The sequence below is a fragment of the Neolamprologus brichardi genome, chromosome 3, assembly GCF_056152115.1.
Source record: "Neolamprologus brichardi isolate AB-2024 chromosome 3, ASM5615211v1, whole genome shotgun sequence".
Lineage (NCBI taxonomy): Eukaryota > Metazoa > Chordata > Actinopteri > Cichliformes > Cichlidae > Neolamprologus > Neolamprologus brichardi.
Window position 1 is genome coordinate 54,706,812 of NC_142106.1, and position 17,966 is coordinate 54,724,777.

Here is a 17,966-nt window from a genome sequence, read left to right on the forward strand (position 1 = left end):
TCATAAAACCCAGGATCGTGACACATAGCTCACCAGCCCTCAAGTGTGGCTGAAGTCAAACAGTTTGGAGAAGAGGAGTAATGAAAAGACTCACTGGCAGTTGCTGCAAACACTTGATTGTAGTTATTAAGTGAAGTGGGCAATTATTTATGTAGGTTTAGACAGATTTTGTTCTCTTACTAAATTAATTTATCATTCAGAAAATTCATTTTGGATTTAATCCAGTTATCTTTGTGTAATATTTAAGTAAATAAGTAAACACTGAAAGTACAAACATCCCTAATGTCACATAACTTTGCCGACATGTGGCCAACAGTAATGTTTTAATGTTCTTCATTATTAAACATTTGCACATAAATAAGTGACATAATATTCAGTACTTTAAAAGTTTTCTCTTGGGCCCCCCCTCTTCTGCCGTATTTTGCGGCAAAATTATCCACACCCACCGCCGCGCTATGGAGTCTGGGATATGTTGGGTCATGAAGTCTACACTGCCACGTCCTTAAAATTCAGGGAAATGAAGGACGCATTTGAAGGCCGCATTTCGAGCAGCCTTTGAATTGGGACAGCCTTCGTCGCGTCGCTGTGACGTAATCGGCCTTAAAATGCGGCCTTTAAGGCTGCAGACCCTGAATTGGGATACAGCCCTTAGCGGATTGTGACCTACACCCGTTTTCACACCTTGGCTCATGTGATTAGGCAGAGGATCAATAGGGAGTCCATGACCCTCTTAGGGGGACACTCACACAGGACCTAAACCTGGGATTCTCCACCAGTCGCTCTCAGAACTGAAGAAACTTCTTGGATAAAATGTCTTCAAGAAACTTAAAGCAGTTCAGACACTTTTCTTTCCCAGCTCCTCAGACTGTCCACCCTGTTAGCTTGGTTAAGCAGCCATGAAGAGTAGAAGGCCAAGTATGAGTTTCAAACAGTAAACACATTTATTTTTAAATCCTGCAAATAAACAACATTAACATCAAAAGTTTTACATTTCCTAAATTTATCCCACAATCTGAATATAACACCCACTTCCCTACATTTGATCCGCTGTGTTAAATATGATTAAGAACAGAATGTAATCATTTGCAAATCCTATAAACCAGTATTTTAAACAAAGTGAGAAAATGAAACATTTAAAGAAAAATATTAGCCCATTTTGAATCTGATGGCAGCATCCTCTCTCCAAAAACTAAAGGCTTTACGATGTTTAGTGCTGGACCACGTTCGTTAATGTGTAAACGTCTGAAACGTTCAACAGTTTCCATTTTGATTAACCTGACCAACATAGAACATAGAACACCTTTGAAGTGGACCTTGCACCCTGTCGATAACTTCAAACACGTCGAGGTCTTCAGAGGCTGAACTTTTACCCAGCATCACAAGGAGCGCCATAAACACTTGTTACGGTTATTAGAAGGAACCCAGCCTTTAGACATCCCCACAATGACATCGTGACCAAGGGTCTGTTGCATGATTTTTAACATGGCTACAATGTGTCGTCTGCTGAGTCATCGTTTAATACAACGTACTGAAAGAGAGCATTCAGCATCTGACTGAGCTGGACTAACCTTCCCTTTCAAAAGTGAAAACTGCAACATAAAACTGGAATACAACCAACTTCTAATGAAATGTAACATTTTATAACATGAACACAGATTCCAGGTGAGCTGTGTCTTCCAGGACTGGATTTTCCAGAACAGGTATGAGGATGGTGCCTGACGGGCATGTACGAGCTGGAGTGGATCCCAGCTAACACAGGGTGAGGAGACAGACGACCGTTCACGCTCACACTTATTCACCAGTTAACCTAACCCCACTACCTGAATGTCTGTGAACTGTGGGAGGAAGCCAGAGTCCCCTGAGAGGACCCACACAAACACGGGGAGAACATCCAACCTCCACAGAGACTCTCTCTGCACTAAAAGCATAAAATAAAAATCACACCGTCATGTAATTTAAGAAACTGGTCTTAAAAAACAGTTAATCTAATATGTCCAAATGGAGCCCGTGTTAAGGTCCGTACTGGGCTTCAGAACATCAAGTGAACAACGTCAAATGGGACCTGGGTGCGTTGTCTCCTGATAGAAAGTGCTGAGGATCAGAAGGACTCAGGGACAACATGATATCTGTCCAGCAGAGGGCGGCATTATTCCAAACGGCTCCATCCTAGAAACATGATGTGGAACAGCTGACCTGTAGATCTGCTCAAGAACAATCGTCACAGTCTGATCACAGTCAGTCCCACATCTGCCATGTTCTCAGCTTCCTTTAGTACAGGTAGCTTTAATGATCATTTCAAGTGTGGTTGTTTCATGGAAACAGAGAGCAGACTGCAACATCCGTGACAGCCACCTCTAACACTCTGATGGACGTGTGGACAGCAATGCTGCCTTGAACAGTACCGATGTTTCAGGGCTGGATGACGTTTTTGGGTGGGACATCTACATCCTGACATATCAAGGTTACTTTACTTTTAGGTAAATTTGCTTTACAGAAAAATAATAGGTCTTTTATAAGACTTTGTCCTGCATCATTCTCATGATAAAACAGACTCAATGGCCCCAAGATATTTATATGACTGCACTTGCTCAGGTTTGTCCGGATTTCAAACTGTTCTAAAAGTCTTTTGATTCAAATCTGGGGCTGTGTTATTGAAAGCAGACGAGAAATCGATGAACTGAAGTCCTTTACTCTCTACATGTTTGACAATCAGGTTAAGTAGAATCAACAGTGCGTCCTCCACTCCTCTATTGGGCTTATGTGCAATCTGCATTGAATCAAGCTGAAGTTCAGTGTCTTCCATAATCACATTTCTGATGATTTTTTCAAAGACTGAGGTGAGGGCAGCAGGCCTGAAGTCGTTTAGAACTTTTGGGCGACTAGATTTAGGACCAGGAACCACAACAGCTTCTTTCCAAAGAGAGGGCATGAACGATTTATTCAGAATAACCTAAAATATAGGACTGAGTTCTTGAGCACAAGTGTAGGAGCCATATGAGTTGTTCCTTTTTGTTTTGGATTAAGAGGGTTGGTTTAAATGCACACCTTGTATTGGTGCACGGGTGTGGGACGTGACTCGTGGGCGTGTTAGGTGATAAATGTGGTTGCACTCACCTGTTCACCGCACCTGATGAGCAGAAAGGTCGGGTGAGCATGAGAGGAAACCTGTTGACCCCAGCTTGAGTCATTTTGATGCATTTTTGACTGTAACTTGATGTTTGTTTTATGCACTAATTGATGCCATAGGCCGATGTTGTAGTTTGGTGTAGTAATTGGTGTAATTCTTTGTGAGTTGCAGTGATTGTGTTTGTGCAGTCTGTGCATTTGTTTAATAGTTTGATGTGCTGATTTGTATAGTGGACAGTAACATGTGGAATTAAAGGAGCAAATAGTGCAGAAGTGCATCTCATGTGTTTATTGTTGTCGTCATCAGCGTCCTCATGTTTAGCCTGCTGCAGCCATTTGCTGGAGGAGCCACAACAACTTGTCAACAGAAGAGTTTGTAGGTTTTATTGGATTATTTATATATAGTTTTATTGGTGAGAGTTTTATGGTTCGCTGTTGCCTTTTAGAGTAAGCCTGTGGCTTCACACAGCTGGTTTCAATCAGGAGTCTTACTCCCCTGTTAGGTTTCAGCAGTTTCACCTGCATTAGGCGTTGTACTGATTTGCTTTCCAGTTATTGTGCATCAGGTGGCTGAAGCCATTGGCTTGGGAGTACCGCCGCATTTTGTGTTTAAGACAGTTTGTCTTCCTCACAGCTGACGGTATGGAGGTACATAAATACCCATCGCCAGTATGTACGGAAGAATAGGCTGAGTTAGTTAGGTTTAACAGGCAGATTAGTGGGGGATGTTACTCCTGTTAATTGTGTGTGTCCAAGGTTTATTGAAACTTGTCCTTTTTAGACTGGTATGTATATTTATACCTATATTTCTCTATTTATCTGAATATTTATCCATCATAACTCTGTTTCTACACTCACTTTATATGAGTGCTTGTTGTTTCTTGTATATTTGCTGCTATGACAACTCAGTTTCCCTCCTGGATTAATAAAGTTTCTCTGACTTTGAAATACAGTGAGCCATTATATTTGTAGTTTCTAACGAACAATATAAAGGCTCAGCAACCGATAGAGCCACAGCACCTCCCACTGGCAGCTGAAGGAACTTTTAAACAAAGGACTTTGTAATTGAAGCTTTATTTATACAGGTCGGCTCATTGAGACTCAATGTCTCATTTACAAGAGAGACCTGTTCCAGACAAACATATTCAAATTACAACAATGAAAGAAAAGTTTGTGTAATGTACTCAGTCACATTAAAAACGAGAACAAGTTCCCAGAGATGGTTTCACAAAAACATGTGTACGTCTTTTGAAGTCTGCAAGTGAAATCAACTGAGAGCCTTAAATCCTTCGGTTATGTTTTCCATGAAGACGGAGCAGTAAAGGAGAACGCCTTCTTCCCAAGCTCTGCATGAACTGATGGAACAGTGAATGTAATGATGTCCTGAGACTGCAGGCTATGACTAAACTGTTTGCCTAACATGTACTCTGATAAATAGGAGGCAGTAAACCAGGAACAGATTTATAGATAAAATGATACAATGGACCATCCTGTGTAAGACCAATGAGGACCAGTTAACCAGAGAACACAGAGTACAGTGGTGTGTTAAAGGTTTACAGACAGTTATAAATCTTAATGCCCCATGATGGACAAAATCCAACAGATGAAGAGAGCGAGCAGAGTCATTCATATAAATCATGTCACTGTAATCCAGGGCAGGTAAAAAAAAGGTGGCAGCAACAAGCTTTTTCCTGTGAAACATGATCTGTTCCTGGAAGAGAAGCCCAACTTCAGCCTCAGTGTCTTTATTAGATGTTCAATGTGTGGCTTATAGGAACGACTGTCATCAATCACAATACCGAGGTATGTGTACGAGGCCACAGTTTCAATAGAAATACTTTGAGAAGATACAGGAGAAGGAAATAAAGCCGGACCCTTTGTTTTTTTTTCTACATTTAACCCTTATATCAACACGTCAAAAATGACCCCACGTTTGGTTTTCTTCAAAATCTTTAAAATGCAAAGTTGTAATATATTCATATTCCAGGTATTTCTCATAAAACATGTTTGTAACATGAGGCCATTTGCAATTTTATTAATTTTTTTCATTAATTTAAAAAAAAAAAATGCAGTTTTTATATCACTACCCCACTCTTCCACTAGTGGGGTCAAAAATGACCCCAAGCAGTTCCTGTAGAATCTTCTATGAAACTTTCATTCTTAGCAACTCTGACCGTCCCACTTACACTTCTGATGGATCAAGAATTTATTTTTACACAGTAACATACATGATTTATAGTCAGGGCTGCACATAAGTGGTCTGCAGGTGCGCATTTGCTGTCAAAATAAAAGTATTCCCGGAAATTCAGAGAATACGCGCTTCTTTTGTGGTGGGGGAACACCAAAGTAATTGCTTACAGAGCTTGCTTCTTCGACATCTTTAAGAGTTCTGAACAAATGTCTGTCCTCCTCCAGAACATCTAATGTACACAAACGAGTGTTCCAACTTCTTATCTGGTGAGCGTCTTTTATTTTGACAGCAAATGCGCACCTGCGAACCATTTATGTGCAGCCCTGTTTATAGTTTCCTGTGCATTTCAAACATTGTCCTTTCTCATGTTTTTTTTTAATTTTTATATTTAAAGTAACATGGCTGCTATGAGGTCAGCTAGGATCCCTGTGGACCTTGCCCTATAAATGATCCAGGACGGATGGGATGAAGAGCCCATCGGAGGCACTGACTCAGAATCTGACATCTCAGATATAGAGGACCCAGACTATTGTCCCCCCCCCACTGGACACAGCCAGTCAGACACAGAGGAGTCCTCTCATGAGTCCTCTGAAGGAGAAATGGATATAGAGTCTAACAGAATGAGCCCCTCTTACTGCTCTAAACACAATATTCTGAATTAGTTGGCCAGGGCTTGCACCTGGGTTTAGTACTGTCTCCCCAATAGATGCATGGAAGATGTTCATGTCTAATAATAAAATAGAAGAGGTTCTCACATGGAGGCGTGAAGAGTAGCCACAGAAAGGTAAAAAGAGTGGAAAAATGTAATCAAACAAAAGCTCCTGGCCTTCATTTGATTGACCATTCTTGCAGGAAGTGAGAAGAACTGGGATGTACCAGTCGGTGTGTTTTTTGGGAGTCCTCTGCATAACCTATTGTACAAGGCCACTATGTCAATTCAAAGATTTAAAGATATTCGCCGTTTCTTGCACTTTGATGACAAGAGGACCAGAGCCTATGGACTGAAAACAAACCACATGGCAGCTTTCAGCTACATATGGGGCCTGTTCCTGGTCAACTGCAGGCAGAAATTCATCTTCAGTTATTGTGTTACAGTGGATGAACAACTTGTGCCTTTCAGAGGGAAGGCCCAGCTTCTGCAGTATATGCAGAGCAAGCATACAAAAGTGATACAAGTGATACAAAAACTGCAATTTCTTAAAAGTAATGAAAAAAAGAATGCAAATGGCCTCATGTCACAAACATGTTTTATGAGGAATACCTCAAATATGAAAATATTACAACTCTTTGTTTTATAGATTTTGAAGAATAACAACCGAGTTTATAGCAAAATGCATTGTTTCTATTTGGGGTCATTTTTGACCCCACTTGGGGAAGAGTGTAGGTATTGGTAGGTTGTGCATCCAAGGGTTAAAACCAGTCTGAGCCAGCTGAGACTGAATACTATCAACAGCTGCTGTAATGGTTTGAAAACTATGTTGATGGTATAAAATGAACAGATGCATCTAGATTTTGTGCCACACCGTTGACATAAGTAGCCCAGGACAGAACCCTGTGCACTCGTTTAGTGACATTTAAAAAGCTGGAAGAGAGACCATTGAGCTGAACGCACTGCTGATGTCCAAAAGAACATTAGAGAAGCAGCCAGCTGCTCCGTCTGAAAGGCCTATTTCCAGTAATCTATGACATAAAATGCTGTGGTCAGCAGCTCAGCTCATAAACCAAGGGACTGGGAGCAGCTGCTACTGAGTGTTGCTGGAGTTCCTGTGCTGTTAGAGCCTCATCCTCTCCACGCAACTTGGAAGTAGGTGAAGTTGTGCCAGAAGATTTTTTTGTTGTGGTCAACAGTGTCAAAGACTTTTGATAGATCAATAAAAAGAGCTGCACAGTAGTTCTTTGCATCCAGGGCTCCATAGATGTCTTTGAGAACTTTTATCGAAGCAGTTCCAGTACTGGGCAGTTTCCTAAAACCAGACTGGAAGGGAGATAAAATCATATTTTCATACAGATAACTTTGAAGTTGATTATTTACCAGCCTTTGAAGAACCTTAGATAAGACACAGAGTTTGGAAATTGGCCTGTAATCATTAACTGTTGAAGAATCACCAGCTTTCAGTGGTGATTTCACACTTCCACATCTGTGGTAAGGCCTTCTGTTGTAGAGAGAGATTAAAAATATAAGACACTGGCTCAGCTGTGATATTTTCAGCCAAGTGCAAGAAGGAAGGAGAACGATTGTGAGGATGGGCCGAGTTTCTGGTGTTGGGGCTGTTCAAAGCCTTACAAACCTCTTCTACTGTGACAGGTGTGAAGGAAAAGGTATCAGTAACCAGGAACTACGAGCAGAGTTGTGTGCAAGAGGTTTACCATCAGATACTGTGCTGAACAAAGAACAAGAAGCAACAAACTGTTTGTTAAAGCAACATTTCAGTTTTGTCTGACACAGGAGTGGAGTCGATATTTAAGTGAGGAGGTAGCTCTGAGGAGTCACAGCTGGCAGAGACACTTTATAGTTTGCCAAAACCTCCTACGGTCGTTTGGACTGTCAGTCGTTAAAGTAAAAATTAGTTACATTGGATCTTGATGATGGAGGCAGTAATCCGATTACACAGCTAATGAAAACGTAGCCAATCAGCATCAGAGCCAGACTTCCTGCCCAGGCCTGGTTTCTCTCATGTAGGAGATCGGCCGGTACTGAACCAAACCAGGCCTGTCCCGACCTTTCACCCTGACCTGGCAAAAAGGGGCGTGTCTGTCCACAAAGTAGACACAACTCTCCTGTAAATATTCCCAAACTGACATTGTCAGCCTGTTTAATATGACCCCAGTTCAAACTGATGCGGGGCTCGGAGCGTGAGATTTTAGTGTTTCTCACAGCACCAACTATGCAGTGATCACTCAGGTCGTTGGCAAAAACTGCAGATGTGGAAAACTTACGCAGCATATTAGTTAAAAAAAGGTCAATAAGAGCAGATTTATCTGGGTGTTTAGGATCAAGGCGTGTAAGGCTTTAAATAATTTGAGTTAGTTTTAAAAACAAGCAGCGTGCCTTAAAATCATCAGACACAGAAGAAAGCCAGTCCCAATGAAAATCATCCATCTGAAAGACGTCATTAAAATGCAGTTCAGATAAAAGTTGAACCAGAGACGGTGATGTGCTGGGGGAAGCAGATGGAGGCTGATAGCAGCCAACAACAGTCTGATTTCCAAACAGATCAATAGTTAAGGCCAAGATTTCAAATCGCTGAGGTGCAGATCGAGAGAACAAGACTTGAGCAGCAAGACAGACCTTCACATAAACTTCCAGACCTCCGCCTTTTCTGGGACATTCCGAGCGCTAAATGTTAAATCCATCAGTTGCTACGTTTTTATCCGGTAAAGATTTGGAAAGTCTCAGAAACAACAATGATACCAGCACCGGTTGAACAGGCCCCGATTCCAATCATATCCATGTTAGGAAGCACACGACATGATGCACGTGTAACCCAGACAGTTTTTAACATCTGCTGGTGTTTCACATTCAGCCAGAGGCCCAGGGTTAGGTTGGATACCAGACAATAATAAAAGCATCGTTATTAGACTCTAGAGCTCGTATTATAGCTGACACCACATGTAGAGTTTAAGTTCACACAGAGACGATGACATTTTTCTAAAACCAGCAAACAATAAACAAGAAATGTAACAAGAGTTTCAGAAGAAGCTGTTTTACAGAGAAATGATTCCCTGAAGACAAAATTATTATTATCATCCTTTATTTCTCCAGGTGAAAATTTAATTAGATTAAAAATGTTGTTTTCAAGAGAGACCTGGCATCATGGCAGAAAGAGTCAAAAATACATAATAATTCAAACAAATACAAAACAGGAAAAACATCCTACATAAACTTCATAAAGTTTCATTAACAGACTTTGAACAATGGACTTCAAACTTCCCCCCAAAACAACAGAAACACATTTGAAGATAATGAATGACATTTATCCCTCTAAAGAATGACTTGGACTACGATTTAATATGAATGAGAACATGTTCATAAATGGATGAAACCAAAGATTTCATCAATCCCTGATTTAGAGACAACAGAACATTTGGTTTGATTTCACAAGATAAGAATGACGACTGAGTTGGAAGATTGTTTTATGTTTAGTCAAATCTTTCATACATAAAGTCGGATTACAAAATCATCCCCTAAGTTTGTTGTTTTATTCAAGGAATTGAAATTATAGAGAAAATCTGTGAAATGACTTAAAGAAAACAAACCACAAAAACTCTATGAGACTCTAAACCCCCTGGTTTAGGTCGGCAACCTTTCTGATGATGAGTGCATCTAAAATTTCCTCAGAAGTCAATGTGCCATATGATTGCATTAGCAATAAATTACACACTATATAGAACCACTTTATAGGATTATATTTGTGTGCAGATGTTGGCAGCTATCAGTGAATAGTTATCAGCTATTTTGAAACAAAAAAAGACTTTTTATCCATAACAGCAAATGAACTGTACAACAGAAAATACAAATGCTGTTTATGGTCTCCTCACAACAATGATAAGAAAAATAAACTGGGCCAATATGGCATGTTTGTTAATACAGGGACACACATGTTAATGTGATCTCTGGTCTCCCACTCAGAGACACAGGTCTCCGAGTGTCCAGCATTCAGACCTGAGGACTCTCTTCATGTGAGAGAAAATCTGCTCACACAGATATGTAGAGCCAAATACTGTCAATAAGGCCTCTGCAATGTTCTGAAGACAGTTAAACCTGTCAGGTAGTGATGTCCAGCAGGTGAAAATGCAGCTCCATGAACACGCACAGCTGTGGATTCCAGCTGTGTTCGTAGTTCTGCAAACTTTGACCCCACAGAGTCGAGCTTTTCAGTTCAATCAGCTGCATTTCGATGTCCTCTGTGTCCAGCCAGTTAATGCGACACAAATCCAGCTGCTCATTAAAGCTTTCTGGTTTGATCAGAAAAGAAAACATTGGTCCAAACACCTGAAAGTCCCAAAAACACATTGTGAATTCTGTCTCGAGTATCCGGATGTATCCGAGTATTTGCGTGGTGCTGATGCTCCTGAAGCTTTTGAAGTGTCTGAATGTGGAACTTTCAACATTGCTTGAAAAAACTGACAGCTAGCAATGTCCCTGTCACCGGTAGGCTAAGTTATTTTTAGCCAATTACAAGTTGAATCTGGTAGTTGGGGTTGTTAGCTAAGATACCGTCATTAAGAAGCGGCACAACTAATGTGTCTATGCGAGCTAATTTGCAATGTGCACCGCTGGCCCGGCCATTTATTTTTTAATGCACATTCCCAGATTACTTCACTGCGTGTCATGCCCAGGGCTGGACTGGGACAAAAGATTGGCCCGGGCATTTTGACTAGAGACCGGCCCACCAGGTATTGAAGCCATAAAGCCTTTGAATGAAAACAAATGCTGTTGTGACAGTGATGTACAGTCTTGTTGGTTTATGTATGATTTCTATACATTTTACATCAGATGAAAACTTTGGTTGTAAGATTCAGATAATTATTTGTTAAAAGTGAGACATTTTAAATGAGAATGAGAAAGAAAAGTATTTTTTTTATTTTTATATTTGTTCCCCCCTTTCCCTGTCAATGCCTGCCCCCCTGGCAAAACTTTGCTAGATCCGCCCCTGTACAGTTACCAGCTGTCAGCTACATAAAAAAAAAGGATCCTGGTGTTATTTGTCTCTCAGAAACAGTTCATAACTTCCCTTCAACTCATTCATGTCACCTAAAAGGTAAACCTGTTTCTCCATCACCTGTTCAGCTCTGATGATTCAGTAAGGACATCTCCTGGTTTCATCTTCATGTTTCCTTCTCACCACATATCCAAACCGACATCATGACCAGCAGCTTTTACAGCTGTGGCTCCAGCAAACATCAGCTGATACTAGAAATTAATATAAAATAAATTCGAACAACAGCTGATCAAGCTTAAAAGTGCTGCTGTTGTTTAGTGCGACATCCGCTGGCTTCCTCTTTCTGGCGCAGGTTCAGCGATAAAAATCACAAGAGAGAAAAGCCGATCAGCTGATCATTGATCAGTTTCATGATTGAAGTAGCAACAGGAGAGGGAGGGGGAGAGAATGACAGTGTAAAGACACAGAATAAATCCAGCTTTGTGTCTTTTCTATTCTAGCTGAAGTCCGAGATAAACTGCGTTTTTTGTGTTCAAATTGTGTTCATTCTCAGCTCAACACGAAACGTAATATTTTCTGTGAATATGAGACGATTATGTTTTTCATGGGATGGTTGGAAACTCTAGTAAAATAAAGTTCACTATCAGTAACATCATAGCACCCACCCAGCTGTATAGAAACTCCGTCATGCTAGCTAGTACGCAGTACGAGTTATTGTAACTGACTGTAAAAAGTCAGCACAAGGAAAATAAACTCCACCTAAACTTGGTTTATATCTGACCCAGATAGACTGCAGGTCATAACTTCTTACCTGAAGTTCAGTTCACCTGACACTCAGACCAGCGGTCGCCTCGGGTCTCTGCTCCTCCTGCCTCCCCTTTCCCTCATCCACCTGCTGCCTCTGTGGAAGCTCCACCATAGCCACCACCAAACAACTGACTTATTTTTACACATCGACCAGCATCCGGCCAATCCACCACCTTCCATCGTTTATACAGTTACAAAAAATTAAAAAACATCATCGGCCCATAAAAACAAAAAATCACCATCGGTATGCCCGATGGCCAGTCCAGCTATGGTCGTGCCATCAGTTAACCCTTCAGGTGGCAGCTGTGACACGCGTGCCCAGGGTTGCCGACCCCTGCTCTAAAGCATCTGATTTGGATTCCTGAGACCAAATATATTTTCCTTTGGCTTTGTTTTCTTTCCATTTGTGGCTTTAATGTAGTGTTACATCCTGTTTGTTTGCTTCCATCTGTATACATGTCCAGATTCACTGTTATGTTTCTATTCTTACATTGCTGTGTGATCACTGTTCCCTCTGCTAACTGATGTGACCTTTTGTATCTTACACTGATACTTGTCATATTTGTATCTGCGCCTAAAAGATAAAAAGTTTCCCATGCTAAAACACAGCTCCACCTCCTGCAGTTCTCCCTCTGAACCACTAGATGTCTCTGTTATCTAAATGAAGACGTGCAGCACAGCAACCACAGCAGCGCTCAGATCACACGTGTCCTGTTATTATGTATAAAAGCATGAAACAGGTGAGACAGGTGAGATCAATATTAATGTTGTGGAAATATATGAAAAAGCAACAGAAAAGTGAAAACATTTCGTGTTTCTAGAAAGATCTTTCAGCTCATAGCTGCTCACAAACTGTATTTACAAGTGACAAACTGCAACTCTACAGTACATCTACAGTATATATCAAATATATTCTGTATTCAAATCTATTGAGTGATGTTTGAAAGTCTTTCCAGGTGAGTTTGATCCAGGAGGGTCTGAAGCCAGAGTCAGACAGAGACTGTGCAGAGACTGTAGAAGGACAGAGCAGCAGCAGAGCAGTCCAGATACACTGATGATCCTCTGTCAGATCCAGAGGGACACACAGGGATGATGCTGGACTCTACATTGTGTCTGACAGTGGAGCTGTTCTCAGAGCAGTTCACTCTGCAGCACTGACAGTCATCTGCACTTCTTCTCATTCCTCTGTCTGTCACTGCTGGATGAAGCTCTCCTCTCCACCTCCCAGTAACATGGCCCAGTCAGAGCGTCTCTACACACAAGCTGCTGCTGCTTCAACCTCTCTGGATCATCAGGACACAGCTCCTCCTCTCTCAGCACACACACCATCCTGTTTACCATCATCACCTCCACCTGCAGAGAGAAGAAGGAAGAGAAGAGGAGATAAATAAGTGTTTCCAGAGACTCTTCATCAGCTGTCAGTCAGTGATGCAGCACATCCAGTATAAAGAGCAGCAGGGACTTCAGTGCTGGGACTGTACTAGGACTCATTGTTGCTTCACTTTTTCTAATCTTTGGATTTTTATTGAAGTTGATGAAAATGTTTTTCACTCCTAGTTTGAGTTTGGACTTTCATTCATTAGAAGAACCTTGGTGTGTCCACTCTGAGCTCTGTAGGAACCCCAACAACAAGCCCAACAATCCAGATGGACGGTTCCAGCTGTTAACTGGAGGAATTCCATCCAAACATCTGCTCTCACTAAATTCTTCCTCACCTACAGACTGTGTTCTTCACTGCTTTAAACTTGGAAATGAATGCAGTCATTGGTCTGCGTGCTGCTTTGTTCAGAGAGCTGATTGGCTGTTGACAGCGTTTGATCAGAGCGTGACAGCCGTTACTATGGTGACCATAAAGGTGAGACACAGGAAGTGTTTGTGTACAATCCTGAAGCCTGTCACCATTCTCCTCTCACAGCTTCACTGAGAAGCTGCAGCTTTACAGGAAACACTGGATCTTTGTTTCATACTGACTGTGTTTAATACAATACTGCTGACAGCACCACCCACTCACTCCATCACTCTACTTACAGCAGAGTCTCCAGTCTGTAGTCTGGACTCTGCTGAAGATCAGACAGCTGCTTCACATCTGGATCCTTCAGGCTGCTTCCCCACAGGACCAGCTCTCTCAGATGGGAGGGGTTGGACTTCAGTGCTGCTGCCAGATAATCACAGCTGATCTCTGACAAACCACAGTCCTTCAATCTGTATAAAGAATGAAAGATTTAAGTTTATTAGACAAAGTGTGAGCTTGAAATCATTCAGTGTTTCATCATCTGTTCAGAGCTGAAGAAGGTTCAGAATGTAGAAGTTTAGAAAATGGAAACTCCAAACAGCTGAAGCCAACAGGAAGCAGCTTCAAACAGGAAACTGTGCAGAGTTTCAGACTATATGTCCTGGTGCAGCCAGTTGGATTTTGAAGATTTGAATCTCTGTTCTGTGACTAAGTCCTTGAATCATTTCTTCCAGTTGGTCCAACAAGACAGACTAAGTATTGGATATGTGTTGTGGCTCCATTAGGGGAGCTTCTAAATGTGATGTGATGGCCCCTCTGGGTCTGTCAGGTCACAGGACTGAAGAGAGCTCAAACTGGGCACACAGTTGTTCCAGTCTGGACCAAAGACTCTATACTGGGACTGAGGGACTGCTTTGACTGCACCCACTGGGACTTTTTAAAGGCTCATGTTCTCACTTAGATCATTGATTTCTACTGACATTTCTTTCTGGGAAAAATGGGGATTACTTTGAAAATAGGAAGTATTTTCCCCAATAAGCAGCCCTGGATTAGTGAATCACTCCAACATGTTCTCAGGCAGAAGAAGCTGTCTTGTTATGAGGGAGAGAAGAAAAAGATTGAGGCACAGAAACTTGTTGAAAGAGAGATAAAGCAGCTAAAATCAGGTGTAAAAGTAAAGCAGAGGATGAGCTGAATAAAGGACACTCAAGGCTGGCTTGGAAAGGAATGAAGTCCATGGTGGGGATGCAGAACAAGGAGCAAAGATGAATGTGATGCTGAATCAGCAGAAGACTTGGACTCATTTGATTCCAGCTTTGATATCATTGATTTCAATGAAGAGCTTTGTGATTGTAGCAAAGGGCTGGTAGCTCTGAGAGTCCCACTGATGAGGTGTCTGTGTGGAAATCTCTTAGTGGGACCAAAGAGAGAAAAAGCCCTGGTCCTGATGCTGTGGGAGGGAAATGATTGAAGTGTGCTGTGAGGAACTGACTGGGAGATTTTCACACATTTTCCAGTCCTCCTTGGAACAACAGGAAGTTCCCAGCATATGGAAACAGAGGTTAAGTGTCCTATGGCACTCAGTGATGATGGTGCTGTGGCCCCACCACCTCCACCTCTTTGTAAAGGAACTAACTGTCATCTGAAGCTTCAAATGGAACTAAGACTTCCTCCACTACGTGGCAGTGTCTGATGAGAAAGTGTTAGTGGAGCTGGTCTGGAGTCAGAAACAGGAAGATGCAGGATTTGGGCTGAAATGGGGAAAAGTGGTTCACACTAGTGCCTTAAAGCAAGAAGGTTGTATGTTGAAGCTTGTTGGCCTTTCTGTGGAGGTTGGATGTTCTCCCACAGTCCAATGAAATGCTGCTTAGGTTCATTGGTGCTTCTAAATTGGCTGTAGGTGTGGATGTGAGAGAGTGCTTCTCTGTCTCTCTCTGTTGGTCCTGTGATGGACTGTTCACCTGTGCAGGTGGACCACGCCTCTTGCCCTATGACAGCTAGGGCACAGGCTGCAGCCCTGTGAGCCTAAGCTGAATAAAAAGTTAGCAAAAGTGATCAATAGATGGCCTGAAATTCCCCAGTTAGCAGTTTGGTAGATAGCTATGACATGCTAATCCCATCTAGCAGCTGTATTCTTCCTGTAAGCTGATCCCTGCTGAGCCAAAGCACTTTTTCATATACAAATTATAACCTTTAATAGAAACCTATTGGTCAACATCTTATTAGAAACTAACAGAGTTGATAAAGAATAAAGAGAAATGTGCTGATTTAAAGCCTTTGAAGTGGTTAAGATGATCTCTGTCCACTTCTGTCCACTCATTCATTCATGTAAGCTTTCTAATGCAGCTTTGATCTTCACAGTCTGCTTTATGAAACTCATTCTAACCCTGAATGTCAAAGTGTTCCTCCTTCTCTTTCCCATCATTCATGCTGGCAGTGGAGGAGATTTGGATGTTGGACTGTGTTTTGGATGATGTTTGTATGTTTGTGTTGGACTGCTGTCTGTAAACCAAATGCACATTTTGCTTTGGATTTCAGTGTCAGACAGACTTTACGGTGGAATGAAGAGTTTGAGAGTTTCACAGTGAATTATCCAGTGGAGGATTTTTCTTCTTCTTTGAAGGTTTGAAATGTGAACATTGTTCTGCTGCAGTCAATGGACTAAACCAGAGAAGAGGAAAACAGACTTTACCATGAAGATCCTCCGTGTGGATCAGTATAATATCAGCCTGATGTCTGCAGTTTAGTGTCAGCACAACTTTCACATCATATTCCTCTCAGCACAACTAAAACATGCTGACTGACCTCAGAGTTTCAAGTCCACATCCTGGACTCTCCAGGAAACCACACAGATGCTTCACTCCTGAATCCTGCAGGTTGTAGTTCTCACTCAGGTCCAGCTGTCTAAGATGGGAGGGGTTGGACTTCAGTGCTGCTGCCAGATAATCACAGCTGATCTCTGACAAACCACAGTCCCACAATCTGTATAAAGAATGAAAGATGTAAGTTTATTAGACAAAGTGTGAGCTTGATATCATTCAGTGTTTCATCATCTGTTCAGAGCTGAAGAAGGTTCAGAATGTAGAAGTTTAGAAAATGGAAACTCCAAACAGCTGAAGCCAACAGGAAGCAGCTTCAAACAAACACAACAAGAGAAAAAAACTCTGAACGTTTCACATTAAAGTCGTACATTTCTCATAAAAACAGGACAAAGACTTGAAAAAGTCTGTTTTTTCCTTCCAGGAACCACAAGGCTTCACTTTTAAAGGTGAAGTGTGAAAGAAATGGACATATTTGAAGTCCAAAACTTTTTTCCAGTCACATTATTAAAGCAGACAAACTACTCATTTTCATTCCAACAAGTCATCTTCTGACCTGGACTAACAACACTGGTCTCTATGTGCAGCTGGCTGCGAGACCAGTGCTCATGGAACGTCTACAAAGTGCAACACTGAAAGAACATCACACACTAATTTGCTTCCATCATCCAACCTGAAGAAGAAACAGAGACGGCTCCCCTTCAAAGTAAAAGCTGCTCCTTTTGGACACAGTATCAAAGAAAGTCTACAGTATAACATAGAAAAGACAGAAAAAGGTTTGGGTTGTTTTTAAATTGTGCAGAAATAAAACTACACTAAGCTCAATTATGTGACAGACATTTCATCCCATGTCAGTTTGGCCTCATCCTGGGCCGGTTTATCCAGCACATACTCTGACCACAGGCCATCCAAGAGACAGGAAACAAACCAACACAATAATAAAAAGCACCATGTGATCTTCTTACATCTTCAAGACAAACATAGTAAAAACATGAGCATATTTGTTTCCTGATAAAATGATGTGACAGGTAGAACAGAATAAAGTGGTGGTGTTACAGCCTTTCTCCCCTCTGCTGCCGAGGCTGTTAGTCTCTCCCAAACTCAGCTACAGGACTTCCAAATGAATGAAAGCAGCAGAAGTGGCTTTACAAATGAAAGAGGAAGAGGAGAAGAAGAGGAGAGGGAGGCCACCCTGACCATCACTCCAGCTGAAAACATCACACTTCCATTAAAATTGGTGAGGAAATGTTGAGCAGGATGAGCTGCTGGCTAATCTGGAGGCTGTAGCAGCAGCTCACAGTCACAGTGGATTTCCACTCATGAAAAAGCTCTGGCTGCTTCATTTCTCATTGCATATCAGAGACTTTAATGCTTCACTGAAGCTGTACTGTGATGCTTCCATATTCCAGTGAGGCCTCCATAATGATTTCAGCTGTTCTGTACACACACTGTGTGCCCTGTATGGCTCAAAGTCTGTGCAGCCTGTTTTTATCTGCTATCATCAAATCTTCATCATCCTCATTCACATCCCTCACACACTCTACAGCCTCATCAGCACTGACTTCATTTTCACTGACTGATGGAGCACAACATGAACCTGTGGAGGCTGAAACACTGTCCTGTCACAC

General features: G+C 41.7%; 1 protein-coding gene across 3 annotated transcripts in view; it reads right to left on the reverse strand.

Annotated features, from left to right (window-relative positions):
• Positions 1-17,966, reverse strand: part of LOC148105865 (protein NLRC3-like) — a 232,103-nt gene that overhangs the window by 169,572 nt on the left and 44,565 nt on the right. The window contains exon 9 of one of the 3 annotated variants that reach the window (XM_087838912.1): positions 16,325-16,501. The exons of the other annotated variants lie outside the window; for them this stretch is intronic. Within the exon in view, the coding sequence (XP_087695038.1) occupies positions 16,325-16,501 (177 nt within the window). The remainder of the gene's footprint in view (positions 1-16,324; positions 16,502-17,966) is intronic. 3 annotated transcript variants of the gene reach the window in all.